The sequence below is a fragment of the Mesoplodon bidens genome, assembly GCF_964165515.1.
Source record: "Mesoplodon bidens genome assembly, chromosome: 2".
In the NCBI taxonomy this organism is placed as follows: domain Eukaryota; kingdom Metazoa; phylum Chordata; class Mammalia; order Artiodactyla; family Ziphiidae; genus Mesoplodon; species Mesoplodon bidens.
The window spans coordinates 89,603,118-89,629,959 of NC_138177.1; the positions used below are offsets into that span (position 1 = coordinate 89,603,118).

The 26,842-nt window shown below is 41.7% G+C and overlaps 2 protein-coding genes across 2 annotated transcripts in view; one reads left to right on the top strand and one right to left on the bottom strand.

Moving 5' to 3' along the window:
* The first annotated feature begins 3,154 nt into the window (after nt 1-3,154).
* On the top strand, nt 3,155-22,362 carry GNAT2 (G protein subunit alpha transducin 2). Its single transcript, XM_081222685.1, has 8 exons — nt 3,155-6,933; nt 8,665-8,707; nt 9,010-9,151; nt 10,114-10,271; nt 12,175-12,303; nt 12,535-12,664; nt 14,343-14,496; nt 15,031-22,362. Exons 1-8 carry the CDS (start codon nt 6,816-6,818, stop codon nt 15,219-15,221), a joined length of 1,065 nt encoding a protein of 354 aa, XP_081078811.1. The 5' UTR covers nt 3,155-6,815; the 3' UTR covers nt 15,222-22,362.
* Nucleotides 22,363-24,202: 1,840 nt separating this feature from the next.
* GNAI3 (G protein subunit alpha i3) overlaps nt 24,203-26,842 on the bottom strand; it is a 37,538-nt gene continuing 34,898 nt past the window's right edge. Inside the window, exons 8-9 of the mRNA XM_081222675.1 lie at nt 24,746-24,959; nt 24,203-24,655 (exon numbers count right to left, since the gene is read on the bottom strand). Coding sequence (XP_081078801.1) covers nt 24,769-24,959 — 191 coding nt within the window. The 3' untranslated portion in view covers nt 24,203-24,655; nt 24,746-24,768. The remainder of the gene's footprint in view (nt 24,656-24,745; nt 24,960-26,842) is intronic.

Genomic DNA, 26,842 nt, shown 5'->3' on the forward strand with positions numbered 1-26,842 from the left:
ACGGGAGAAGGACTGGGATCCAGACCCCGGCAAGTCGCTCCAAGGGCCCCTGCCCTGACACTGATATGGGAGAAGTAAGACAGTCTTTCAAAATTGCTGGCTGTAGGGAGGCGGACCCCCGCCGACCTGGGCCGCTGCACTGGCCTTGTAGACCCCGGCGTCCCGACCCCCAGCCCCGCACTCCAGAGGCGGGCAGGCCACGTGCTCCCCAGAGAGCGGGACCCGGAATTCGTCTGGGCTTCTCTCCACACTTTCTGGGTATTCGGGTCTGACTCGGGTAGCTGGACTGTGGGGGAGTCACGCAACAGGTGCAACCCCACTGAAACCTCGCCAGCGCCGGCGCGCTTCTCCGCAGCCCCAGGCCCAGCCAAGTCCTTGGCCACGCCCCTGCTCGGGCCCTCCCCCGCCAAGCCGGCCCCGGCCCCGGCCCCGCCCCCGCCATTTTTCCTCTTCCCGGCGCCACGTGGGCAGCCGCCACTCAGCATCCGCCCCGCAGTGTCTTGGGCAAGTACTGTGCGTCAGCTTCCTCACCAGTAAAGCGAGATGGGGTAATCGCAGTACCTCACTCAAAGGGGTTATTGTGAGGATGAAACGTTAAGCACCTTTGCATGATACCTGGCACAAAGTCAGTGCCCAATAAAAGATAGCTATTATTATTGTGCCAGGGTTCTCTTTTAGCAGAAGTCCTTCCCGGCAGGCGTAGCTAGGCAAGGTGTGTCCTGCAATTCTGACTCCCCTTCCCACATTTATTTCTGTATTTGTTGGTCAAGAGCTTAGGCTCTAGCCAGTGTGGTTCAATTCCAGACTCCACCTACTTCCTGACTGCCACTGGGAATGTTAACTTCTCTGTGCTTCTATTTCCTCTATAAAATGAGTGTAAGAGACCCCACTTTATATGGTAGTTGTTAGGATAAATGAACTAATATAAGTTAAGTGCCTGGCTTGTAGTTACTACTCAGTTAATGTTCCGTAATATCATTGCTGGGCTTTGGCCTTGGTCCCCTGTTTACACTCTCAGAGGTTGATTCACCTTGCAGTCTATAAAGGAGTGCTGGGCTATTTTGGGGACTGCAGATACCCCACACAACCAGAACCCCCACTCCCAAGTGGCAGAGAATCCTACTTAAAGGAAACCTGTGGGAGAAAGGCCCTATAACGTCACTGCACATAATTAAACGTATTAGCAGCTATTACTCTGTTCCTGTGTCTCCACCTTGTGGGAGCCCTTTTCCCCCACACCCAGTTGTACTAATGCTGTTTGCCCAGCTCTTCCCAGTTCTCACCACCTCAACCAAATTCCTTCCCGAACTCTGCCTCCTCCCCTCCTACCCAGACTGGATTGTGGACCCTGAACCCTATTCTCTACCTGCACCTGGTGTTGCCTCCATTGATCCCTGCCTACTTACTGCTCTTCACCCTGGACAAACTAAAAAAACCATGGCCTCCGTAAACATGGGGGGGGGGGAAGTTCACCTCACAAAGAATCAATAAAACTAAAAAGAGAACAAGGAAATACCATGTTTACCCATCAAATTAGCAAAGATTAAAGGAAAAGAAAATCCTAAAGCAGGCAAGGGGGTAGTTAGTGAGATGGGACACACGTATCCTACTGGTGGTCGTAAAAAACATTGATATAACCTTTCTGAAAGCCATTTGGCAACATCTACTCAAAAGTCTTAAAAAGGTTCATATTATCTGATCCAGTAATTCCACTTGCAGGAAATTGTTCTTCTAAAAAGCCCTGCAAGAAAAGTATGCACAAAATTGTTCATAACTTCAATGTTTATCACATAGAAAGGTTGGAAACTTAAAGGTCCAACAATAGGAAAATGTTTAAATTATGTCATATGCATACAATGAAATACAACCATTAAAAATCGTTCTTGAAGAATCTCTTAAGGTGAAAATGTTTACAATGTAAAGTTAGGTGAAAAAAATGGATGCACAAATCTGTACATACAGTATGACCCTAATTATGTGACATATATGCATAGAAAACAAACACATCAAAAAGTGTAACAAATGATTATCGGTGAGTGGTGGAATTATGGCTTTTATTTTCCTCTTTATACTTATTTGCATTTTAAAAACTGTCTACAATGCATATCCATGATTTTTATAATCAAGGAAATGGAAAGCAATAAAAGTCTATAAAAATCTGTAATAGCCTCCACATCCCACCTAGTTAAGACTCTCCTATGTCTTAACCCCAGACTAAGTTAGTCTTGGGGCCTTTAGGAATTTTGAGGCTGTTGGGCTCTCAACACTGAATAATAAAATAAATCTCAAAATTAAAAATCAAGTCCCAGGTAACCATGTAGAAGGTCATCTATATTCTGATACAATGCAAATTTTGATGTAACTTTAAAGGGTGGTATCTTGTATTGGGCAAGGTCTTTTTAGGATTCCCCCTTAATCCAGACCTACCTACCTGTTTACCTACCTAACCAGCCCATAGGTGGCAATTCCTGCCCTCCACCCTACCTAGGAAAACCAGTTCACTAGTCCCTTCATGCTCCTCCCTAGTCCCATCTACAACACACCCTTCACCCTATAACCCTCCCATTTCTAGACTTTCAGTATGCTGTCCCTGCTAGGAAGTCTGCCCTGATTACAGCTAAGCCTCAATCTCCCCACCTACACAACATCAGCAAGAATCTTAATGGGGTTTCATTGTCTATGTAGAACAGTTTGGGAAATGAAGGAGTGAGTCATCCTCTCTGACCTCCAGCTGTTTTCATACTGGGGACTTAATGTTGTCTTTGAGCCTCTGGGATGTTCCCTAGCTTGAAACCAGCTTCCTCACTGCCTAGCCTGTACCCCACATGGTTCCTGGAATGGCCCTCCCTGAACCTTAGGCCCCCACTGACAATGCACTCCTTAATTCTCTGAAGAACTGCTTCTCTTAGCTTCTCGCCTGGTGCTCACCTGTGATGTCAGCCTCCTACCAAGGTCAAACCACTTTCAGCAGATATTAGACTTGGGAGAGAATACCTGCAGCCTCAAAAAGATCATTGGCCATGAGTTTCCTAAACCAAACATTATGCCTAGATCCTTCTAGAATCAAGCTGTTCAGCTCTTTTTCTCAGCTTCTCCCAGGAGCCAGTCCCCCACCCCAGTCACCCCACATTTTTTATAGCACCATGCGGCTGTATCCAACCATACTTGCTTATGTCTTAAATGGGTTTTAGCCAAACCCTTTGTCATTCAAGGCCTTTCACTGGCTAGCCCCAATTTTCCTTTCCTGTTCTCGTCTCCCAGCCCTCCCCTCCATGCACTTTCCACTCTTTTACTCCAGTCCAGTCATATCAAACTTCCCAGTCTTCTCTGAGCACACTTTGTACCTCATGCCTCCATGCTTTTTCTCAAGCTCTTTCCTCTCCTCCAAATGTCTATCCCCCATTTCTATTGTTGTTCTGCTTCTCTGTTGAAAGTCTGTTCATTTAAAAATGTTTCCCTCCCTTCTTCTACTAGAGAATTTATCAATTTGACAGTGAGATATGCAATTGTCTTTTCTACCAGGGGTACAGGCTAGATTTTAAACAGCTCTGAATTCTCCAGCACTAGCACAGTGCTCCTTTAACTAAATTGTTTCTCGGTGCATTTACACCAAATCTTCCTTTGGACTGGAAGACCCTGAAGGGAGTTCCTCTTTCTTCATGCTCACCCCCCAACTCCAGCTGGGACAAGGCTTTACACACAATCCCTACCACTGGGTATAAGACAGATCCTAAGACTTCCCCTTAACTCAGGAAGCAGGATTAAATTAGTTGGAAAACAGTGATTTTTTTCTTTCATTCAAAATATTGTAACTACTCAAACAATAAAGTCTGTTGCTAAAGAAGCTAAAAAATTTCGGGGGGTTATAAGGGCTGTGGACTAGGACACATGAGCTCTAGCTAATTCTGATACTAACTTTAGTAACATGTGGATCGCCTTTCTGTGCTTCAGTTCACTCACCTCTAAAATGGGAATAGCACCTACTCTACCAGGACACTGAACCCAAATGGGATAATAAAGGAGAACAGCCACAGGAAAGGCACAGGAGCTTAAGACAGGAGGCAGGAGGCATCAGGATGGTCCATGCATAGTAGCGGGCAGGTCTGTGCAATTAGAGGGCAGGTGAGGGCCAGGAGGTCCCATAGTCAGCTTAGTAGTGGGAATTGGGAGCCCAGCAAGCTAGGAAACAAGGAGAAGCAGCACAGAAGTTTGCTGAGGTGGTAGGTAAAAAAGGAACAAGCTCAAACATTTTCCCCACTTGTGAAACAAGTCAGTGGTTCCTTTAACAATGCAAGTGCTGCTGTTACTGAGCTCATGCACTTGCCCGTCTTTTTTTGCCCAACGTTCTTTCTCTGGCTGCTTTTGTGGAGTAGTGGAAAGAAAGATTGCCTGGTTTGTTTACTAAGCTATATGACCTTGAATAAAAGTTACTTAACCCTCAAGTCTCAGTTATCTGGTCTGTAATTTGGGGACAAGAGCACTTACCTTGAAGTCAGTGTGAGAATTAACTGAGATGAGCCACGTAAACTGTCTAGCACAGTTCCCGGCAGTTCCTTGCTCTGAACAGTGCAGGCTGCAGCGCAGCTCTGGCCTAGGTATAAGTTACCAATATTGTGGGTAGGTTAGGCAGGGCTGGTGAGGTATCATTACTGAAACTTTATAGCCAAGATTCCAAGACAGTCACAATTTCAAAGACTCTCCTGTTTTCCCTTAAGTCAATAAGCACCTGCCAATTTTTGATTGGGAAAAGATGATCGCCATGGAAGGCACCTTGGCGGCTGCCTACTTCTCCATCAGCCCTGAGAGTCTGGGCTCCAGGCCCAGGGCTTCTCAGCCAGATACCCAGATATGCAGGCGAGAGGCGGTGGGTAGGAGGAAGGTGATCAGGGATAGCTCAGGGTACCTGGTAGATGGGAGACCTAGGTTCTACCTCCCACTTTCTCAGTCTACCTGGCCACTGCTGCGCAATTCCACTCTAAAAGGAAAGAGCAAGTTAAATACTTGGAGCTCAGTGTTTCTCTGCATTGGCTGCATATTAGAATCACCTGGGAAATTTTAAACTCTTCATGCCTGGACTGCACTCCAGACCAGTTAAATCAGTATTTTTTTCTTTTTTTAAGTTCTCTGGGTAAATTCCAATATACACCAAAAGCTGAGAACCACTGTTCTAGATCAGGGTTTTTCAAACTGTGTTAGTTTAGAATACATTTTCTCAGGCTCTAGAATTGGCACTACTACTGGAACTTATTGATTCTAAAACACACTCTTTTAAAAACACACATATATTAACCTCTTTGAAATCAGAATGATCTTCCATTCAGTGCCATCTAAGATGTGATGAAATATAGAAACAAGCATCCCAGGTAATTCTTATGATTTGGCCAGTGTGAGGAAAAAACAGTTCTCTAGTACTCCCTAGGGCAGAGCTTTCCAATCTTTAGTATCCTTAGAGTCACCTGTGATCCTGTTAAAATGCACGTTCCGAATTAGAAGGTCTGTGTTAAGGCCTAAGATTCTGCACTTATAAGCAGCTCCCAGGTGATCTGTGCTGGGCCTTTCACCACATTTTCGGTAGCAACATTCCCTCTGAGGAGCTTCCACAGCAACTCATTTAAGTAAACTGAAATAATTGGCATAGACAAGTATGACCAATGGAGAGAGTCTTTGATATGTCTGTGAGGCAGTTTGTAGGCTGCACGCTCATCTCTCCCTGGGAAGGGGCAGCTGCGACGAGAGCCAGAGGAAGGGCTGCCCTGACCTTTGAGGAGCCAGAGGCTAGAGTCTAATTTCCCAAGGAAGCACTGTTATGTGAGGCAGCACAAACCCTCCACACTAAATACCAGCAAAGTTCACTTGCCAAGTGAAGTTAGGCCCCAGGTGGCTTTAGTGGGTAAGCAGCCCCGTTCCCTCTACCACATACCCTTTTTCCTCTTTCCCTCACTCATCAAAACTTCATTGAGGATCCACTAATAAACCACAAGGTCTGAAGGATTCAAAGATGAATCAGATTTGGTACCTGACCTTTGAGGGGAGGAATTCAGTCTGGAGGAAACCCATCTGTAAAACAGACAATAATGAAGTGATTAAGTGCTAATAACAGGAGTATATATAAAGAGATGAGCCAACATAAAGGAACAATGCTAATAGCTTCCTGGTGCAGCAGCCACTGGAGGAGCTGGAGGAAACATTTCTAATCTTTCCAAAAAGGGGTAAACCTCAAAGATTCCTTGCCAGGACCGGCCTGCTATGATGGAAGAGTGTGCGTTGGTGCCTTGAAGCTTTGTAATCTGGAGTCTCAACGTGGGGAAAGCTTCCTCTGTTTGTGTCTTTAATCTCTAGCTCTAAGATGCAAGTGAATCTAAGAAGGAAAAGACTTTTAGGGGATCAGCCCCTCAAAAGGATGGGGCAACCATTATCTTATTCCAGAGAGTTCCAGCATTGCATCCTATCCTCCTGTGTCAGAATCCAGCACATCACTTCCCTAGTTACAGAAACACTTGGGTCTTTGCCCTTTGTCATATTGAGCTCTTAATTGGCTCAACCCATCACATTGCTAGATATAAAGGCTACAATCCCTAGACTAAGTAGGTCTCTGGCTGAGGTACATAGTCTCGGGCAAGACAGGCAGGGTACGAGAATATAGAGCCCACTCCCTCACCCAGCTCCCTATAGACTGGCTTTTTAGGAGGACTAAGAAACTGATACGTGATCCGATCCCAATTTACTTTTTCCTTATCTTCCATCTCTCAGATAGGAAACCCTAGAGGAGAAGCTTAAGGGCCAGAGGAAGCCACCAAGGAGGAGACGGCAGAAAGATGGGGAGTGGAGCCAGTGCTGAGGACAAAGAACTGGCCAAGAGGTCCAAAGAGCTAGAAAAGAAGCTGCAGGAGGATGCTGACAAGGAAGCCAAGACCGTCAAGCTGCTATTGCTGGGTGAGCGAGATGGTTAGATGAACCAGAGAAGGAGAAGGTACTGCTCCTTCCTGCTTATCCTGGATGGTAGGTGGTTTCTAGCCCACTGTGTGGGGAGGAGGGATGGAAGGTCATTTTTCTTCTCCCAATCCAGTCTCAGGCTAGGGGATCAGGAGCTCTAGGGCTGAACACATCCACCCCAACGAGATGCAGAATGCCAAAGTTACTCTGGAACTGTTCTGCTCTTCCTTGAACCAGGAATAGTGTGAGGGCCAGGATGCACCCACCCATCTCCAGATTTAACCAAACCTAACACCTAACAACTTAGCAAATATCATGAACTCTAGGCTTGCAGACACTTACTGAATCTACAAACAGAAACTCTGAGTCAAGGACTCAGAAAAGGACAGTGCACTCAGAAGTCCTACCATATAATCAGTGTCATGTAGTCCCAAGGATAGGCCTAATGGTTCTTACCAAGTATACTGGTTCCTTCTCCTTGCTTTCAGTAAAAAAAATTTGTAAAATATGAGAAGTGGGGAGCCCTGAGTGGGGAGGAATGGAGTCTTTAGAGAAGTCCTTTCCTGGCTTTCTATTCAGCAGCTGCCTCTAAAGCCCCTGCCAGATGGGAGGATCATCAGCTTGATGAGCTCCTAAGCAGATCACAGGTTTGTGCTGAAAAAAGAAAAGCACCTCAGTCGGTCAGAAATTGATCATGGCTGTAAACAGAGCCAAAACAATAGAGTTTGGGACAGCTGGCTTAGGAAAAAACCCCAATGGTAGTACGGAAGTAGGCAAGCTGGAGCAGGTAGGATCTTTATAGCAGAAGACTGGCTGGCTGGGCTGGGTTTCCAAACCCATGAGGAGCCTGGGAACTAGGGCCCCAAACTAAGGCACCTCCCTTCCCTCAGCTGATCTGTGGCATGGCCCTAAGGACACACTAAAGAGCACATCTCTGTAAGCAGACTCCAAGGAGCCCAGGAGGCTACAGAGGGGAAAGAGATGGCAAGGCCCCTGCGAGATCTTTTAAGCCTAAGCAGCTTTCTTCTACATTCAGGATAAGAAGCTTAGAGGGACCAAGCACAGGATAAGTGGGGAGGGGGGGGGGCGATGTTTAAGGCATCAGGGATAGTATAGAGTGGGGGAGAGAGCTGAAGGGTATGCGGGTCTTTGATAGAGGGAAAGTGGGGTGTGAATGATGATCTAAGAACATTTTAGTCAATAATGGAAACAGTAAGATAACGAAAAAATAGTATTTCAGTGAGGTGATCCAGCTTTCTCCAATCCCACCCCAAGATCACTCTCCTGAGTAAAAACAGGCAGAGTAGAAACGTGTTAAAGGAGTTCCCCTGAAGCTATCAGTGGTTCTCAACGAGATCTTGTACACCCCCACCCCCACCCCAAGACACTTGGAAATGTCGGGAACATTTTTGGTCGTCACAGCTGGAAGATTGGAGTGCTACTGGCCTCTGCCAGTGCTGCTAAACACCCTACAATGCACAGGACAGCCCTCCACAGAAAAAACCATCCAGCCCAAAGTGTCAATAATGCAGAGGTTGAGAAACTCTCCTCCAATTCCAGATCAAATGGCCTGAGCTCAAAGCTGGCAGAAATCGGGGCAATAATCATCCCTATGTGTTCTCCCCTAACAAGGCTCCCAAGCGAGCAGTGGCTTAGACTTCTCACGGGCCATCTACTGGAGGGGTGGGGAGAGCCGGTGGAAATCTGAAGCATAAGCATTTCTCCCTGCAGGTGCTGGGGAGTCAGGAAAGAGCACTATCGTCAAACAGATGAAGTGAGTAGGAACAAAGCCCCTAAGGACTGAGGTAGGGTGAAGAAGTCAGTAGAGCCAGTGGAAGCATGGAAGATAAAGGGCTCTTTATCTGGGTTCTTAAGGAACCCAGATGTAAAGGATATAAAGGATCTTATTCCCAACGTTCCTCATCTGCATGACCCACGTCCCTCACTCTCCACTTCGGGACAGCAGTAAGAATAGAGAGATTGGGTTCTTATGACCCTTTAAATCCTCCCAGAGTCCCAATCCCTTAGGTCTGGTTACTCAGGTCCAACGAAGGGCTGGGTGTCTCCTCCTTGCAGGATCATTCATCAGGATGGCTATTCACCAGAAGAATGCCTGGAGTACAAGGCCATCATCTATGGGAATGTGCTACAGTCCATCCTGGCTATCATCCGGGCCATGCCCACACTGGGCATTGACTTTGCTGAAGCAAGCTGTGTGGTATGTGGTTAACGCTATGTGGTTAAGGGTGGGAGGAAAAGCTAACGAGGTGAACAGGCCAGTGGCCAATGAGCTATGAGGAAACATGGGTCAGAAAAAAGTTTATGTAACTAAAACCCCACTTGCTGAGCTTTTTTTTTTTTTTTTTTTTTTTTTCTTTTTGCGGTACGCGGGCCTCTCACTGTTGTGGCCTCTCCCGTTGCGGAGCACAGGCTCCGGATGCGCAGGCCCAGCGGCCATGGCTCACGGGCCCAGCCGCTCCGCGGCATATGGGATCCTCCCAGACCGGGGCACGAACCCGTATCCCCTGCATCGGCAGGCGGACTCTCAACCACTGCGCCACCAGGGAGGCCCTGAGCTTTTTTTTACTTCAGTCCTAGCAAAGCATGCAATTCCTACCTTTATAATAAATGTTCATTAAAAAAAAGAAATCTGCTCAGCTTCCTCTGCCTTTTGGTCTTATTTTACCATCTAAATTGTTCCCCTCAGGTTCTTTGCCCTGGCTGTGGAACTTTTATAAGCCAAATTCCTAGTTCCAGTATTGTCCTTTTCCTAGATTTGAATCATTGAAAAAACAAAGGTGATAGGTTGCTGTCTATCATCTTGTCCATTTCATGGTCAATCTGGTCTTTAAACTTCCAATCTCCCTGCAGCAGAGCACCCACATTTAGTGGCAGGACACTCACTTTTGGACTAAGGATGGAAGATGGAAACACCACAGAGGAAGCCCCTGGGACCTCCGTTATCCACTAGGCATCCCAGGACTGGATATATTGCCACCCTCTGCATCTCAGAAGCACCCTCAAAAATTAATCAGTGTTTATTTAGAATCTTTGCTGGACACCATCTCCACCTTAGGCTTTGGTTGCAATGCAAAATGCTTTCCTTTCAGCAGAATTCCCAAAAGCCTCCTGGAAAGCCATTACTCCCGTGTAATTCTCATCCTGGTTTCTGCCTTACAGGATGATGGGCGACAGCTCAACAACCTGGCTGACTCCATTGAGGAGGGCACTATGCCTCCTGAGCTGGTGGAGGTCATCAAGAAGTTGTGGAAGGATAGTGGGGTGCAAGCCTGCTTTGACAGAGCTGCAGAGTACCAGCTCAGTGACTCGGCATCCTAGTAAGACTCTGATTGGGGAGGGGGTGGGATGAGGCATCAGCAACCTTCTAGGAGAAATCACAGCGAGCCGAAAATTTTAGGCACTGACAGCTGGAGACCCAAGGACTGAATTCAGGCTGCATGCCTGTCTTATTAGGCTTGAGCAGTGTTTTACTATGCTTTGAATTTAATGCCTTTATATTGGGACATTTGCCACAGTTCCCACCACTCTGTATTGCTTACACTGGTTCACTGCAACCTACAAAGCTGAAGACTCAAAATTCAAAACAGAGGTGCTCTGTTTAACAGCCCTCAGCTCCTGCCTTCTTAAATCAAACACGTAGCCTCTCCTTTCAGAATCATGAACACTAATACAGCCCTGCAGCTCTGCCACGCATTCTCCTAGGAGGCATGATTCATCATGACCCTCTCAGGGCTGAAATTTCTAGCTGGCAACACAGGCTCTACTTAAGCCACTAGCCTAAAATGAAAATCTCCTTCACCCATAGCATCTTATGTCAAAGTGCCAGGGCACAGGACACAAACTGCCAGGGCAAACCAAAGAAAGTTGGTCAGGGATTAGAGAGCACTAACTTTGCAAAGTTGGTCCCCAAAAGATAAGGTACACAGAGTTTATCAATACTACCTCAAACAGCATGATATCATAGATGGGCATGAGCTTCAGAGTCAAATAGACCTGGGTTTAGCCCCTGTTTTATCACCTAATCTTATAATAAAGTTATCATTTACTATCCCTGGAGCACTCACTCACTCACTCAGGCCTAGGCACTGCTCAGTGCATTAGGTACACCTTTTCATTTAATCTGCACAATATGCCTTTATGGTAGATAGTATTTTTTATTAGTCCTATTTACAGATGGAAAACCTGAGGTTCAGAGAAGTAAATTAACTTGCCCAAAGTCATATAGATAAATGGCAGAGGCTGGATTTAAATCCAGGTCTATTTGTCCACAAAGTTGAATGTTTTTTTACAGTATACCACAATGCCTCTTGTCCTGGACAAGTTATTTAACTCTTCTGGATTTTTCCTTCATCTGTAAAATGGGATATGAAACTTGAAGGTTTATGAGGTTAAATGAGAATTTAAATGTGAAAATGTCTGGCATATAGTTAATTTGCCCTCCCTCTTTCTCTCAGTCCTCTCACTTCACATCTGCTTTTTTTTTTTTTTTACTTTTTAATGGTAACTATCAAACGAATACAAAAGCAGAATAATACAATCAATCACCTGGCTTCAACTGTTACCAACCGATGGCCACACTTGTTTCATTTTATCTCCATTCCCCACTGGAATATTTTCAAGTAAACTCCAGATATATCATTTCATCCTAAAAATTTCACTATGTTATCTCTAAAAAATATTCTTTAAAAAAAAAGAATCACAACATAATTATATCTAAATATTTAATAATTCCTTAATGTCATCAAATATCCAAGTCAGTGTTCATTCAAGTTTCCCCAATTATCTCAAATGTTTTCTCTTCAACTTGATTCAGGATATAAACAAGGTCCATGCATTGCACTGGTTCACATCTCATATATTTCTAAAATCTCTTTTAATATACTCCTGCTTCTTGATGGAATTTTGGTACCCATTTAAACCACCAAGTCTCATTCAAGGGTCTAGAAAACCTTGTAGTCAGGTGAAACAGAAGGAAAAGTTATCTGACTTGACTTAAATGGGACAGAACCTCTGCCTCAAATGGGCCTGTCCCTCAGCCCATCCCACACTTCCTTTTGTAAGGACACAAGAGGGTTTGAAGGAAAGACTCCTAGATTTAACCATATGAATTCTAGGCTGGTTCTATCATTAAGTTAGCTATATGCCTTTGGGTAAAACCCTTCACCTTTCTTGACTTTGGCTGTGGAAAATTTAATATTATCAATGCCAATCGTTTTCCAGCTACCTGAATCAATTAGACCGAATTACAGCCCCTGACTACCTCCCTAATGAGCAAGATGTGCTACGATCCAGAGTCAAAACCACAGGCATCATTGAGACCAGGTTTTCTGTCAAAGACTTGAACTTCAGGTGAGTACATGGTTCCCTGGGAGCATGTCAGATACCCAAAAAGGGACGTAGGTATGCTTCCTGGCTTTCACAAAAGCCCAGTCTGACTTCCTCCTCCTTCTCCCCCTTTCCTTTCCACTTCCCATCTTACTGCTAACGGGCCCCAAAGTTGCCACCTCTGTGGGGTAAACACCAAGTGCATGTGGGTCACACATTGGGTATACGTTTGAAAACAGGTGTTTCTTCTCTCAGGATGTTTGATGTGGGAGGGCAGAGATCAGAGAGAAAGAAGTGGATCCACTGCTTTGAGGGAGTCACCTGCATCATTTTCTGTGCAGCCCTCAGTGCCTATGATATGGTGCTGGTGGAAGATGATGAAGTGGTGAGTGACCTTTGCACCAAGCAGCTTTGATAGATAATTCCCCTGTGACCCTTCCTCTAAACTTTGTGTCACTCCATTACCCCAACTTGGGTGATTTCAGCTAACACTAACAGTCTAGCAGTCTTCTAGCAGACCAATGTCTCAGGCAAATAATTCTAGAAAAACCTCTTCTGAAGGTTCTAGGTTAGCACTTTAGAGCTCCAGATTTACTGAGAGCTTGGTCTCCGATTAGACATCCAAGTACTACTTAGGACATCAAAAATCTCATAAGACAAACTGAGTATTAAAGGAATAAGTAATCATTAACTTGGCAATGCAAAGGAGTCACACTTAGTAGTCTCCCAGGCTGCCTATGGAAGTAAAGGATAGGAGATGAAAATGATAGAGCAGAAAGAACAACATACGATGTGTATCTTTATGCAACATGATAGAGGGGTTGCATACTAACCTCACTTGGAAGCCTAAATATATACTCAGTGTCAACAGGACTAGAGAGAGACTGGCAAACCAGTTTTCTCACATGCCACTTAAATTGGCAGCTGGAGAACTACCTGAGGGTGGTCCTCTTGAGCCTGTGGAGTTTTACAAGACAGGAGCTCTGCAGGAACAGTGTCAGCCCATCCAGGTACCTTCCAAGTTTAAGACAGAGCATGTCAAAGGCATGGAAAACGCCAATTTTACATATGCATCTGCTCTATAAACAGAGGCCCACAGTTTACTGATAGAAGACAAAGCTTCTATCCTTCTATTCCCTGCTCCAGTTCTTCTCCCTTCTCCTTAGTAGTTTAGGTTCACAGTAGTGCACTCCGAATATCTTCTAGCCAAAATGTCTTAGAGGGCCATTCATTTCCCAAGATCTCTTCCATCTTTAACCTTGAAGTCTAGAAGGTCTTAAAGGGTTTTTATAGGAGTATTAGCAATGAGAAAAGGCTACTAATTAGTTTTATTAGGTGAAAAGATTGAGCCCAAGTCAGCTAATAGCACACTTCAAGACCCTAAAGGTCTACCCCCTAACAATAGGCTGGTTTGGGGCACTGGGTAACCTCTGGACTCTGCAGATTACAGCACTACTTCTCACTTATTGAAAGTGGCAATCAGAGAAGGAAATAAGGCAGAAGTGCTTGTGCTGTGGCATTGGGAAATTCTTTAGCCCTTACCATTTGGCACAAGGGCCAAATAATCCCTATTATGTTCCTGCCTGAACTGAGATCTGGGACTTTATAACAGAAGCCTATCAAAATCATCCTGGAGATGTATGTGGATATGTTAACTTGGGCCCAGTTTTAACCCTGAATCAGCAGCCCTTAAGGATATCAAAGTCCTAAGCTGTGCCCTGGTTGCCAAAGATCTGCATAACATTTACTGTACACCACCTACTATCATGGACACTATACATACATGATCTCATCTGACTTCCATAATAATCCTGAGAGAGGGAAACTGAGACTCAGAAAAGCTCAGTACTTTCCCTCAAATCATACAGTTGTGATATAAAGAGGATTAGAAGGAAGTCAGATCTCTTTGGCTCTACTCTACCACACTAAAAAAGAGATAAGCTGTTCCCTATCTTTCCTTTTACATTTGGAACACTGGTTTCTTCAAGGGGAGCAAGAACAGGAAGTAGACAGATATCCCATAAGCCCAACCTGATATCTCTGATGGTGTTTCCTCTTACTAGAATCGTATGCATGAGTCACTGCACCTGTTCAACAGTATATGCAACCACAAGTTCTTTGCGGCTACTTCCATTGTCCTCTTTCTCAACAAGAAGGACCTCTTTGAGGAAAAAATCAAGAAAGTCCATCTCAGCATTTGTTTTCCAGAGTATGATGGTAAGTGCCAGGGGCTGGAGACAATTCTTTCATAGTAATGACAGGTGGCTGCCTCATTTCCTATACCAAGGAGACATAAAGGAACTTGTCTTTAAGGAGTAGTAAGTGTAACTCCTCTGCTTTGCCAAGTTGATGATCCCTTATCCCTTTAATATTCAGTTCCTCTTATGAGCTTTATAATGTCCAAGTGATATTTGGATGTCTAACCCGAGAAACTTGAGCATTCAGTTAGAGGTTTAAATTCAGATGTCTCCTGAATAGAGCAGACATTAGATTCAGGAGACCCACCGACTGTTCAGATGGTAACTGCCAGAAACCAAGGTGAGACATAGACACCTCTCTCCTCAATTTCTTTGCTCAACTCAAGTGGGAAACACTGGAGTGCAATAAAGGAGAGGGCCCTCCCTCTAAAAATAGGACCCCAACTGCAGCTGTCTAATACAACATTTCGAGGATCAAGTGAGTCACTTAAAAAGTGAGCAACTAAGAAGGGTTAATTTATCCCACTTCTTCACTATTTTTCTGGAAAACCAGGGAACAACTCTTACGAGGATGCAGGGAATTATATCAAGAGTCAATTCCTTGACCTCAACATGAGAAAAGATGTCAAAGAAATCTACAGTCACATGACCTGTGCCACAGACACCCAGAATGTCAAATTTGTATTTGATGCAGTTACAGATATTATCATCAAAGAAAACCTCAAGGACTGTGGACTCTTCTAATTCTCACCATTCCTCAAGTATACGTTCTATAAACAGGTTCAGAATCTGGGTAACTTCAAGCAGAAAATTTTAGGTCAATATACCATGACAAGAATACATCCATTCTCCCTTGGAGATGGAGTATGTATGATTGCAATTGTGTCTCATACGTTCTTTTAAAAGTGGGATAGCTAGTACAGTTTAAAGAATGCAAGGCCAGGAGTCAGAAGACCCAGGTTCCAGTACTGGTTCTGCAACTTACTACAAAAATGTAAATATTTCATTTCTCTGAGTCTTGAGTTCCTCATCTATAAAATGAAGATAACTTCTCTATACTACTTCACAGGGTTATTCTAATGATCATAAACATAACTGAAGGAGGGGAAGGCACATAAAAGCTGTGTGGTTAGTGACAGAAAGAAATCCTATATAAAAGCTCCCATTCATGAAATTCAACACCAGATTTTTAGATGAATTATCCCAAACAAAAAAGCAAACCTTCCCTGCAGTCTGCAAAAAAACTAATTAAAAACAGAACCTCACTAAACCTACCACCCTTTTTTACTAACAGACCTTTATGTGCCTTAGCTCAGAGACCTGAATCACCAGATAAAAGTTGTGAGTTTCTTAGTTTCTAAGGTATACATCCAGAAAAGATTTTTTTTTTCCTTTGGCCGCTCGCACTGTTTGCAGGATCTTAGTTCCCCGACCAGGGATTGAACCCCGGCCCTCGGCAGTGAAAGCACAGAGTCCTAACCACTGGACTTCCAGGGGATTCCCAAAAATGATTTTTATTAAGCACAGATTATCCCTCTGCTCCCAAACTGCCAAAAAGACTGTGTTCCCTGTATCTCTGTAAGTATAGGGATACTTATCCCTGTAAGTAACTTTATCAGCTATACAAGACACTTTCTGAATAAACTTGGAGGACAGAACACACTCCCACTTGGAGTATTACTGATTTTATTGCTCCCACTTCTCTATCACAGAATTTAGAATAAGTGAGCAATCCTAAAATCCTTGTTTCAACCACTACATGTTTCAGGAGAACAAAAAAGGCAGCTGATTTTGCTTTAGGCACTGAAAATCTTTGCAGTTGGGTCCATGAGATGCCTGGCTGAAAACAACATCTCCCCAAACAGGCCAACAATTAAATTATTCCCTGAACTCCTTTGGGGGGAAACAAAGCTTGTATTTATCTTGACAGGAGGTGGTGAAGTCAAGTATAGATTTAGCATTTACAACTACTAGTGAGGAAAGCTCTGGGCATCCAAGATTTAGTATATAAAAGAAAGTGTCAATTAAAATGAATATCTGCTCCTTGCCAAAAATATACATTCACACTTAGGCTACTACTAGCAATATTGATACTAGAGAGCCATATGAGCTTGAAATACACTGAAGAATACATTTGCAGCTGTTAAAATTGGATTCATTTAATAGCCTTTCTGATTCCTTGAAGAGAAACCAACTTGGGAAAATTACCAGAAAAATAAGGAAAACTACTCTGCCCACTGCCGATTAAAACACTTAAGCCAAAGAAAAAAATCTGGGTAAGACTTCTTGCATCCAAGCACTGTTCAGGGACTATACTAAAGGGCACGCTCCAAAGATCACTAACCTCTTTGCTTTAACTCAACATATAGGGGCTCTGAGTCTTTTTTTTTTTTTTTTTTGGTATCATAGATCCCTCTGGCAGTCTGATAAAACCTATGGACCTCTTCTCAGAGTATTTAAAAATGCATAAAATAAAATTCAGAGAATTACAAAGGAAACCAACATACTGAACCCAGTCTTATCTTTGAAGTTCTGAAGCCCCAGGTTAAGAATCTTTGCTATAGCTATGATCTTATCTATTCAGGGCCCAGATGTAACTTTTCCCATTTATTCTACCTTCAAGTAGGGTAGCCCCACCTACCCCCAAATCATGCCAGATTATTTGCTTCTTTTATTAACTTTTCCTTGATCTTTGACTCTAGGCAGGAATTGGCTATGGGCCAAACTGTAAAAGCCCAACCCAAGCTCCTCGGTTATTAATGTTCATATAGAACCTGCCCTTACAGTACTAGCATGAAAACAAAGCCAGTGGGACAGGTCTTCTGGTAGAACAATCTCTAGCAGAATAAAACACGGCTGTGTTTTCGTTTTCTTTTGCTCTGGTAGACATCCCAGCTTTTAACTGGTTTATAAACAAATTCACACAAGCCACCCTATATGCACTTTGCAAAAAGGTTACCTTGGAGGCTGGATGAGGAAGTAGCAGTACTTAAAAGCAACACTTCTACAGCTGCTTTACTGAAGTTAGGATCTGGTTATTCATCTTATAATATTTTCAAGCTAAAACTCTTCTGGTGAGTCTACACAGAATAAAAACAGCGGGCCTTGGTCATCCATTCTCTTGTTCCTTAGAACAAAGTCAAAACAATTTCCTGAAGCTCTTAGCCAACACCGAGATGTTCTCTGAGTAAAGGTAAGAGGACTTCAAATGTTCTGGATAAGCTTCCAAAAAAAGCATTAATCCTTACCGCAGCTTGTTTGTCAGGCCCAGAGATGGTTCCCAAACCTCATACTATTAGAGACAACTCCACTGGTACTTCTCCTACCCAACTGGCTTATTTTTATCTCATGGACATTTTGATTGTGTGCATGAAAAGTTCTCTTTGCATAAAACAGCTGTTAGAAAGCTTAAAACCAAAATTATGCCATATACTCACTCTGCTGTCTATATCTGTCTTCTTTTGCTTCATTTTAAATTTACACTATACTGTTGAATTTTATATCATCAGAAATTGTTTTCTTGAAACAAGATAGGTGAAATTGTTTTTTTGTGACAAGATAGGTCAGAAACTAATACTCAACCCTATTTTCACGTACTGCAATCTTAATTCTTAAAACGATAAAGCTAGAAGAAACTTAAAATATTCCAGGTCCACTAGCAATTTATAGATAAGAAACTGAGGCCAAGGGAGGTGGAGAGTCTTCATCAAGATCACACTGCTAGGAAGTAGCAGAACTAGAACTCCAAAACAGGTCTTCTGAATCCAAAGCCAGTGGTCTTTCTATATGCACTGTAATACCGACAGCCCACCATACACTATAACGTCAAAGTCAATTTTCTCATTCTCCTAAGCTCCTTCTATTCCCAAACAAATCCTTGGTCATTTTAAAATTATGACATCTCTAAATCATAGATATTTAACAAAATCATCTCCACACTAAATACAAATTGGTCTCAAAATGGAATGTGAAATTAGCATAAAACAGTAAAAGTATAAATAGCTTTGTTTGTTGAAGGTATAATTTTCTGTTCTTATACTTAGAGGGCAGAGACTGTAACACTTCCCTTGCATTGCATGATTAGACATTGATGAAAGTAAGCCAAATGTAAATTAAGTTCCATTTCATATAAATATGACAGTTTTTTCTTATAAAAATATGATTGACTCAAAAGGACAAATACAGTATGATTCCACTTATATGAAGTACCTAGTCAAATTTATAAAGACAGAAAGTAGAATGGAAATGGGGAATTATTATTTAATAGGTATGGTTTCAGTTTGGGAAGATGAGAAAAGTTCTGGAGATGAATGGTGGTAATGTTGTATAACGATGTGAATGTACTTAGTACTACTGAACTATACACTTAAAAATAATTTAAATGGCAAATTTTATGTTATGTATATTTTAACACAACAAAAAAATGGAAAAAATATAATTGGAAATGTGCTTTTATGTTTCTGTCAATTAAAGGAGGAATAAAAGCAGCACAAAAATTCAGTCTAAAAATTCAGTATAACTATAAAAGACACATTTACTTGTAACAGTTCTTACTCTGATAAAAAAAATCACGTACCCCAAATAGTCCAAATCTGGGTGGCCCCATCCCCAAGGGGAAAAATAACAGCATTCAAAAACCACTCTATACTTGGAGATGTGCCGTAGACCAAAGTGTGCCGGCCATGCTGGGTGGAGAAGGTGGTGAAGGGTGAAGAGCTCTTACCTCCCACTTCCCTCTCTACCCGGCACAGCCCCCGGAGCACAGATTCCAGCAGGACTTCAGTGTTGGGCCAGGGACTGCAAGTGTGCCAGAGCCTCTGGTGATCCTGCTAGGTAAACGCGTGAAGACATCTCTGTGAGGTCAAACAGATATACTGCAGACTGCAGGAACTTTTCTTTCCTTTGGTCATGGAAAAGTAAGCACCAGTTTGAATAGAAAATAAAGAACTGGATTTAAATGCAAAACAAAGACCTTTTCACCCTGCTTTGCAAAATATAGGGTAATTTGTAGTTGAACTTCACTTCAGGTTTTCGAAATGAATATGGGAAAAGTGATGCTGAGAAAAGACAACCAGCCACAATGAATACATTTGTTGGTATTGTCTGAGGTTACCTTTTTTGCAGTGGAGTACAATCTTGAGTATCATAAAGAGTATTTACAAAACACTTTTAAATGTGTCATTTCTATTTGATCAGAAACATAGAATATCACAGCTAGAAGAAATAATTTAGTCTGTCTTTAGATGAGGGATATAAGACTGAAAGATTTCATAGCTAGCTGGAAGCAGGGAAAAGACCAGAACCCAGCGCATCAAGCAACTCTCCAACTTCATAAGAGTCTGAGGACCTTCATCTTACATAAGCAAGAAAAAACAGGTAATTTCTTATGATTTGTTATATCTACTGAGATATTCTCTTACATATAAACAAGCCTCTCAGTAAAAATGTTTGGATAACCCAAAGGAATATGGCTGGGGGGTGGGGGTGGAGGGTAAGAAGACAGGATAAACCAGGTTGTACAGAACTTAATATGCCAGCTGTCAAAGATCTCACAGCTTAGTGAATGCTAACACACTGAGATGGTGTATCCCAGAAGTATGTTTACTAGTATTTGATTATTTCTACTACCATGTTGATTCCCATTAGATTTCAGGAAGGGAGAACATATACCACTGGGCATACAAAGATTTTATATTATATTTGACTCCTCAATTATTCCCCTTACCTACCCCTTCCCAAACCCTCTCAAGAAGACTTTCATTCTATAGCTAGCTTTGCTCTTTTATCTGCCAACTGTAAATGAATATTCATGTTATTACACAGTTACCTTTGTCATAGGATTTTATCTTTACTTTGGTATATCTTTCAATTTTCACTGAATAAATAAATGGAGTGAAATAAACAAAAGTTTGGAAACCCCAAGTTTCTAGTTTTGCCTTAATTTTATATAAAAACTAAATACTCTATCTAAAATGTAGGAATATTCTTTGACCAAACAGTCCTCATACTAATTTTCTGGGTGAAAGGCACTTTAAGTCATGTAGGTGCTTTATACTTAGTGGCAAATAAAAAATAACTTAGTCATTCACTAGTGATTTTGAGGTTGTCTACTATTTGGGTTGATCTTTAATATAAGGTCTATTCAGTTGTCCCCAAATATTGGCCCAGGTTAGCTGCATCAGAACCACCTGAGGAATTTATTTTAAAAATACCTATTCCCAGAACCTGGCTCAGACATTTTAACTGAGTGGAGTTTAGCCAGAGAATCTGTATGTTAATCTTGCACCTCAGGTATCTACTGCTGCATAATATTCCATATTATCTCTTATTCCTGAGAGACTTGAGTAAAGCCAGGTGTAGGCCTGACATAGTATCAGAAAATAACCATCCTGCCCTGATTTGTTCTGAAATATGCTTTCCTCAGCAGAAGTAACTCATAAAAGGTTATGAGAAAACTGGGGGGTGGGAATGGGGATTTAAAACCTAAACAAAGGTAAAGGAACAAGGATCTTGACCACCCTGGAAGTTAGTTCTCCAGTACGCCTCACTTAAATCTTTTACTTTCTGATAGTTCATAGTAAGAGCAACTTTCAGTTCCAGGCCTCTAAGCAGCCTGGTTTTCTCTTGTGTTTGGTGGCCATAAAGTTATACGGAGAGCTGTGGCTGGTCCAGGTCAGAACTCTGATTTGTACTTTGAAGTCTAAACTGGAACACAAAAATTACCTGGCAGTACTTGGAAACTGAGATAATTTTGTTCTTAAAGTCAGTGTCACATATGAAAGATTTCACAGGTAATATCAGTGAGTAGAGGGCTGTTGTTTTTTGAACATCTAGAAAGGAAAAAAATCAAAGACAGGTTTTTAATTGGATGAGAGACTAACTTTCTCTTATACGTTAACTGCCAATACAGCAAGGAGCTCTGCAACAGGAAACTCCAGAACTATGCTAAGCAAATGGATAAATATAAAAAGTAACTAGTCAGGTCAGGCAAGCAATGTCCAAAGAAAGTCACAGCTACAAATCAGAGAACGGTGGCCAGGATATAAGAATAACAGGTGGACAAATAAATTAGAAGAACCAGCAGTTATTCCTAAATACTCCATAATGTGCATATAATAAAACACAAATATAATACATTAGAGAATAAAAAAGAAACAAGGGAAGAAAACAGCTTTTAAAAATTTGATCCATCTATTCTTAGAATGCAGCACCTTGTGAAAAATAACAACCCATCAGTATGATACACTGAATTAGAGGTTTAGAATTTAAACTGTCCACGGTGAAAAAGCCATTTCAAGATCCACTTATGAGTAACTGTAAAAATTCTTGGAATTTTCATGCCAGGAGGTGAAATCTGTTGCAAGGCTGAAATTATAAGGTAAGAGAAGACTGGCCATTAAGGAGCAGAATACTTCCTCTCTACATAGAGCCTAATGGATGGCAATTCTACAGCCCAGGGTTTTAATCAGGTGGAGAAGATGTGACTGTCAACAAAATAAAGGTACTGTTAACAATCCTTCCTGCTAGTGTCTGTTTCCTGTTCTTTATTTGTTAAAATTTAATTTTCTTAGATGTGCTGATTTCTTATGTGGTCCAAAGACTGGGCACCTAAATTCTGAAACATGATCCATCACAAATCTCCAGTATTCTCCACTAAAAAGACACAGGCAATTTTTCACTTCTTTGATTACAAACATCAATCCTTTTTCTCCAGGTTAATAGATATGAGGTTTCATTCCCACATTCTGGCTCTGCTGTAAGAAAAGACCTTTTAATTCAATATATTGATACAATAATGATTTGTAAGGCTGATGATCAGAATCACCTTTTTTAAATTACAGAATGCCAGCCCACCAGCCAAGAGTCGATCTCTGAGATGGATCCAGGTGATTTTGACTTAAGGCGTATTTGAAAACCACTGATTGAAACTGTGTCCCCGTGTCCTTAAGGAATGTGCATTTTGATAAATTATTTGGCATGGGGGGGTCAGAGGTGATCCTCATGTAAACACAGGACAAATGTAAATGGTGTAGAGGCAAAAATGTGGAGAACTACTGTTTTTCATTGACAGAAGGGCTAAAAATTAACATATCAGACAGACGTATTCAAATGAAAATACAAAATGCATTTCAAAGTATTAATTTTTTTGGATTATCCCTTATTTTGTGTTATCAATGCCATGCCATTAGCCCAGACTATAGAAAGACTACAGTTAAACCAACATTCTACCAGTTCTCATTTCCAGATGATCCTGTATCACAGAACACAATAAGGAAAAGATATATTCAAAATGAACAAGAACTATCCCTATTTACATTGTGGGCATAAGTCAATCACCAATTGAAGCTGATAATTTGCTTTCTTTTAGATGCAGTTTTGCCAATCCTAAAAAAAAAAAAAACTGTTAGATAATACGGTTATACCATCTGTATAGTTATATTTTTCCCACGAAAGAAAAAAAAAAAAACTACCAATAAAGGCACTGAAGTGCTGTGGCTTGCTTTCTGAACCAGCTTTGATGACCACCAACCATTTTTTTTTTTGAACTAGTGAAAGGTCACATCAAAAGATGAAATAGAATCCAATCCAAAAAGATCAGACCCCAAAAGGCACTGCTCAAACTACTGATTTGGAATGCTTAAAATGCATTCTCTTCATTTGCCTTCCCCTAATGGACCATTCAATATTTAATGACATTTGCTGTACATTGTACAAAAGGACCTGCAAGCTGAGGTGAATAGAGCTCTCCACACAACCAAAATGTAAATCTGGAAAATGAGTTTTGACTGCATATCACTAACACAGATATGACATAACACGCTCAGTCAGGCCAAGATTCAACAATACTATTACACCAAAAGACTAACACCTTCAGGGAACCCTTCTACCTAAACCCATTCTCAGACAAAGGCCTAAGCACACAGCAGGGGCAAAAAGCAACAGAAGAAAATACTTCCAGAAAGGACTAGTTACAAACAGGAACAAACCTGGACTCTTTACTCACCATTTTAATACTGCTGCCAACTGTAACAGATTAAAATCTGTACACACAACAAAGTGGAAAAAAAGTCCCCAAATCAATAGTTTCAGCAAAAGAAGGTACTGACTAAGGATTACTACAATGAACATTGCTACGATAAAAACAATGGCAAACAGGGATTTGGCACCACGTTTACAAAGTAAAGGCATGCACTGTTAATACACTTTAGATGTTTCCCAACAGAAAAAGCCAATGGAAGATGGAAAACAAGGGGCATCTTTTACAGAACTCCCTATGACTGAGACGGACAAGCAAGAATTGAAGTGGTCAATTTAGCAGATGTGTAGCAGCAAAGTCACTGGTTCTGTTTGGAATTTAGCAATTTGCATTTCTAACTGGCAGCTGCCCTGGGTGTGTCTGTATCCAAGAAGCTGACTTCATCATACTACATCAGCATTTATCTAGTAATTCGGTAATCAGCATAAACCAGGTTAACCTTCAACCACAAGCTTAAAAAAAGAGCTGGAATCTTACTACAGAATTCTTCAATGTAATTACCATTTAGAAACCATAATGGCACTTTGAACAGGATAATAACATAAATTTCATCCAAAAAAGCTATAATTAAAGCCCCAATAATTGTAAAGAATTAAGTAATTATGGAAATATTACATTCTGACCATACCAAGAGTTAAAAACAAAGAGTTCCTACTAAGAGGAAAATTTTCAAGATGATCTGGTCACATCATGTGCATAGTTAAGGCTGTGTGTGTTTTAATAAAGATTCTTTCACAAAGAAATAAAACTTAGTGAAGTTACTCTTCCCTTGATAAAAAAAAAAAAAAAAAAACAACTTAAAAAAAATGAACTACTGGTGGTTTGTCAAGAAGGAAAAAAAAAGAGTAAGCTACATATTGAAGTTCTGGAATGCAGCACCTCAACTTGACATCTGCCCTAAACATTTGAGATTGTGAAATCCAAGTGATGTCTTGATGATCAAATCATACTTTACAGTTGTTCCAATTCCAATGTCTGACTTTAGCATCTCATGTCAATTAAGAGTTCCCTAATACAGAAGATTGTGCTAAAGAGTACTAAAATTCTGCATGCCGCTGCCATTCCCTGGTCCCGTTCATGCTTGCAGCTGCCCAATGAGACAGCAAAAGAAGTCTGGTCTCAACACTCCACACTGTAATAACTAGGAAAGAAGAACATTTGTAATTAGAAAAAGTTTACAAAGTCAAGAGACATCAGTACAGCACTATAATTAAGCTGTTCAAGGTTTTACCTTTTATTTAACATCCACACTCTTCAATAAAGTCCACATTCCTTTAAGTTGTTTTTAATGATGACATCTGTAACAGCATCAAAAACAAACTGCACATTCTTGGTGTCTGTGGCACAGGTGAAGTGGGTGTAGATCTCCTTGGTATCTTTTCTTCTGTTCAGATCTTCAAACTGGCACTGAATGTAAGCAGCTGCTTCTTCATATGTATTGGAACCTGAGGCAGACACCCAATATTCTCAGTTCAAATTAAAACAGTTGCTTGGACTCAACTAAGTCAGGCCATCACAATTTACTTATGGAGAGAGGAAATATAACACAATTGAAATAAACAGATTTCTATTTTTCTACAATCATTACATGTTTCTTGAGTGCAGAATCTCATTATAAGTAAAATAAAATTATCACAAAGATCCAGGAAAACAAAACTTTAAGTTTCTTTCCCTTTTACTTAGACTTTTTAGCTAAAAAATCTAGAAAGCATAAAAGGAAACTAGGGAAGTAGGAAGATGCATTTCTAGAAGAACATAACTGTTTAAAAGGTCAGAGAGCTTGTGCTCCTTGGAGTGATGCTGAAATAAACAATTCAAAAGGGGAAGTTATGCTTCTTTTCAAAATCATTCCAGGGCTTCCCTGGTGGCGCAGTGGTTGAGAGTCCGCCTGCCGATGCAGGGGACATGAGTTCGTGCCCCGGTCCGGGAAGATCCCACATGCCGCGGAGCAGCGGGGCCCGTGGGCCATGGCCTCTGAGCCTGTGCGTCCGGAGCCTGTGCTCCGCAATGGGAGAGGCCACAGCAGTGACAGGCCCATGTACCGCAAAAAAAAAAAAAAAAAAAAAAAAGTTGAAATGTAGTTTAAAGCCCCGTGGCCTCTGTTTTCTTAGGGAATTTGGAAATGTTGTCATCTGTTCAGAGGGAGGAGGGAGGTGAGAGTTGGGTAAGTTGATGGAAAGTATCCAAGTGTTAGAATGGGAGAACAATCTTACTTAAGACAAGTAAAGGATTGACATTAATGTTTCAGCTGGGAATCTTCACACACAGCAAAGAGTCCTCAATATCATGTCCATTTATTTTTGGGTGGCGGGGGGTAGGGTGAACTTCCAAGCCTATCTTTCATTGACTTCACTCTTAAGGATTCTCACAGTCCTGATTTCCCAAGTATCAGTATCTGTTCCTACCAGACAAAAATCTGGTGTTATGTGTTTCAAACATCTGTCTCCTTTAATTTACAGAGGTTCTGCACATCTCAGTAAATCTATTTCAAGCACCTACCAAGCTGTCCTCCTTCCGTTCTTTAAACAGTCTGTTTAAATAATAGTCATTTCTTTCTTAAGCCTTTCTTTGTTATTTAGTCGTCTTTATATACTTATTTGTTGATATATTTTTGTCATGCTTAATGTCACTGAAAATAGCCCCTAGTTCACAGGAATAACTGTGTATGCTGTCTTTGTTGAGTTTCCCTGGCTCTGCAGACAGTTTCTAAGGCTGTTCTAAAGATTCACAAGTAGACAAGATTGTGTAGGAAGCAGGCGATTAAGAGTGTTAATTACCAATGTTGTTGAAATAGGGTTTAACTTTCAGGTCCCCCTCTTTGAAGAAATAACAGATTTATTAGGGTAAAATTCACATACCATAAAATTCACCATTTAAACGTATACAGTTCAGGCCCCTTTCCCTTTTGCATCTACTGGTTTACCTTTGGTTATTTAAACTATTGCCCTAAGGCTCTGAGGCTAAGCTCCGTTAAAATTGGAATGATTTTTTTTTTTTTTTTTTTTTTTTTTTGCGATACGCGGGCCCCTCACTGTTGTGGCCTCTCCCGTTGCGGAGCACTGGCTCCGGACGCGCAGGCTCAGCGGCCATGGCTCACGGGCCCCGCCACTCTGCGGCATGTGGGATCTTCCCGGACCAGGGCACGAACCCACGTCCCCTGCATCGGCAGGCGGACTCTCAACCACTGCGCCACCAGGGAAGCCCCATCTCAACTTTTTAACCCACCACCTCACTCAAAAAGTTATCTATATCTGCACTTATTTGTACCTTTGGTCTTAGAGATGTCTTCCTTTTGATTCAAAATTCAGCTGCTCTATCTATGCTCTTT

What these genes read in the sequence shown, in the direction of transcription:
- GNAT2 (XM_081222685.1), top strand. Translation starts at nt 6,816, where the DNA reads ATGGGGAGTGGAGCCAGTGCTGAGGACAAAGAACTGGCCAAGAGGTCC. An exon ending in CGTCAAGCTGCTATTGCTGG is followed by an intron (nt 6,934 to 8,664) that starts GTGAGCGAGATG and finishes TTCTCCCTGCAG; the next exon opens with GTGCTGGGGAGTCAGGAAAG. An exon ending in ACTATCGTCAAACAGATGAA is followed by an intron (nt 8,708 to 9,009) that starts GTGAGTAGGAAC and finishes TCCTCCTTGCAG; the next exon opens with GATCATTCATCAGGATGGCT.